At 53.5% G+C, this 2,476-nt stretch overlaps 1 protein-coding gene across 3 annotated transcripts in view; it reads right to left on the reverse strand.

The window, feature by feature from the left end:
* PDPR (pyruvate dehydrogenase phosphatase regulatory subunit) overlaps window positions 1-681 on the reverse strand; it is a 38,044-nt gene extending 37,363 nt beyond the window's left edge. For 2 of the 3 annotated variants that reach the window (XM_019646414.1, XM_019646413.1), the window contains exon 1: window positions 513-681. Coding sequence is in view for 1 of the 3 variants with exons in the window: in XM_019646415.1 (XP_019501960.1) it covers window positions 513-517 (5 nt within the window). In the remaining 2 variants the exon portion in view is untranslated. The remainder of the gene's footprint in view (window positions 1-512) is intronic. The other variant, XM_019646415.1, reaches the window with a different exon arrangement.
* Between the last annotated feature and the right edge of the window lie 1,795 nt (window positions 682-2,476).

The raw sequence follows: 2,476 nt of genomic DNA on the forward strand, positions 1-2,476 counted from the left end.
ACTTCACTGCCGGACGCCGCAGCTGTCTCACTAGTGAGAAAAGCACAGGTGATCCGCACGTTTCGACGCGGGAAAACAATTCCACCTGCAGAGGAGGAAGAGCGGGCTAGACAAGCCTCATCTGGACTGCGGGGGAGTGCAAGCCCAGGTGGGGAGCCAGAAGCTAGGTCACCCCGGCCGCCCGGGGCGTCCGAGCTGAGAGGCGGACGCCTGGAAGACCCGGTGCGCGGCAGCCCGGCACGAGTATTCCCGAGGCCCGCCAACCTCCACCGGACAGGACACAGCCGCCGAGGGGGAGGGAGACCAAGCGGAACCACTCTCGGCCCGGACCGCCTGAGTCCTGGCGCCAGGACGCGCCCTCCGGGACAACCCGGCCGACCCCACGGGAAACGACGGGCTGCCGGGACCACCCCTCAGCGAGACCGAAGTGGAATGTGGGAAAGCTGGGGGTCCCGGGGCGCTAAGGCCCGCGCGGACCGGAGGCCACCGCGGCCCCGCAGCTGTCTCCTTACCTCATGGGATCCCCCGGGCTCCGCGCTCGGCACTACCCAGGAGAAGCTGGGCAGCCGCCACCACAGTTGCCAGGGTTGCCGGGGGGCCGGAAGGGGGAGGCCACAGGAAAGGGGAGGGGGCGGGGCGGAGAGAGTAAAGAGTTCCTGGGAAGCCGGAAACCGCGACCTTCCGCGCTTTACGGCCCCCGAGCAGGCGTACGCCGGCTTGTTGTCTCATTCGCGCAAGCGCGCTGTGTCATCCGCGTTGCAGCCCCACCCCTGCACGTGAGGCATATTCGTGTCTCGCTGTGTCCCTCGCCGCCGCCAAGGTGAAGTTATTTGGAGTCCTGGCCTTTCAAGGCCTCTTTAGAACTCTGGCCTCGGAGTTGGCTAATTTCTGCAAGTACAGGCGGGTCTTCCGCAGTGGGCTGCAACCCCGCTGAAATGTGAGGAGCTCTGATGTTATCGCTACCCATGGTTCCAGGGCTGGTCCTTTGTCGGTCTGCAGCGCAATCCCACTCTAGTTCAGAGCGTTAAAAGGCTACTTGGTGGAAACGGATGCCTCAGTTTGTTGGAGCAGGTGCTCTTAACAACAGGGTTGCCAGTTCGATTCCCACATGGGATGGTGGGCTGCGCCCCACCCCCTTCCCCACAACTAGATTGAAAACGGGGACTGGACTTGGAGTTGAGCTGTACCCTCCGCAACTAAGACTGAAGGACAACAACTTGCCTTGCAGCTCATGGGTCCTGGGAAAAACACACTGTTCCCCAATAAAATTTTTTTAAAAAGGCTTCTTAGTCTGACAGTCAATTTGTATTTTGAAAGTCATTGGGGGTCTTCCTGTACCAGGCTTTAGCAGAGCGGAGTGGAAATCTGGTCTGCTGTCCTGGCTTGACCTGACAGGCAGGATTAAAGGACCTGATTTCCAGACCAGATCTTACTCTGCACCTTTATAGCTTTTCTGGACCAAGGGAAGAGCAATCATTTACTCCATCATCTAAGAAGTCCACCATCACCCCTCCCTTACTATCACATCACCCTGTTTCTTTTCCTTTATAGAGCTCACTATGTGAAGTACGTGTTTGTTGACTGCCTTCCCCACTGGTTGCAAGCCCTGCCTTCTCACAACAGAACCTTAATCTAATGTAGGGCTGTATTCTCAGCACCTAGGACACAGTTTGGCACATTGTCCAGTAAATCTTTCTTTGAATCGATACCAGTCTAATGGCACAGCCATCACTGCGTGTTGGCCCACACTCTCCAGTTCCCATTCTTTGGATTGAAGCCCACCTCTCCCCATAAGCCAATCTCATTTTATTGATGGCCTCTTGTGGTGAGGCTCTCTGCTGGGTGATGAGATTCAGGAGTGCAAAAGAATGGCTTTCTGCCTTTAGGGAGTGGCAATAAAATGCCAGGGACCCCTGTGTCACTATGCCAGGGCACAACCTGCATACTTTATACACCATGTACTCACCAATTAACTACAAGGCAGCCAGTATGAGGTCTGGGTGCCTGAAAACAAAAACTCTGCCCCCTGCTACTCTGCTTCATGAAAGTTCAAGCCATTTTGAGCTTCCGTCCTAGATAAATACTTCAATATTTTAGCTAAAGGCTTAAAGCCTGGGGTCACCTACCTACCCAACAAACAAGAGGGAATAGACAAATGTATTGGAGGTATATTCTTGGGGAAACCTTTCCTGATGCCCAGATGTGGAAATTTCAGGAGAAAACTTCACAACATTTTTTGATGAGCCATCTGACTCATACTTACTAGGCATATGAATTTGGGAGAAACTTAGTTGTCTGTATGAAATGGTGGATGAAATAAAGTGATAGTTAATATGTTAATTACATTCTGTTTACACGCAGTAAGTAGTGAACAATCTATATAGATTCCTGCCTGCTTCCTCACTCGTCACCATTTTTGTTTTTAGATTTTATTGGGGAATTCGGGAAGGGGAACAGCCAAGTTGTCCTTCAATCC

The sequence above is a fragment of the Hipposideros armiger genome, unplaced genomic scaffold (assembly GCF_001890085.2).
Source record: "Hipposideros armiger isolate ML-2016 unplaced genomic scaffold, ASM189008v1 scaffold_102, whole genome shotgun sequence".
Classification (NCBI taxonomy): domain Eukaryota; kingdom Metazoa; phylum Chordata; class Mammalia; order Chiroptera; family Hipposideridae; genus Hipposideros; species Hipposideros armiger.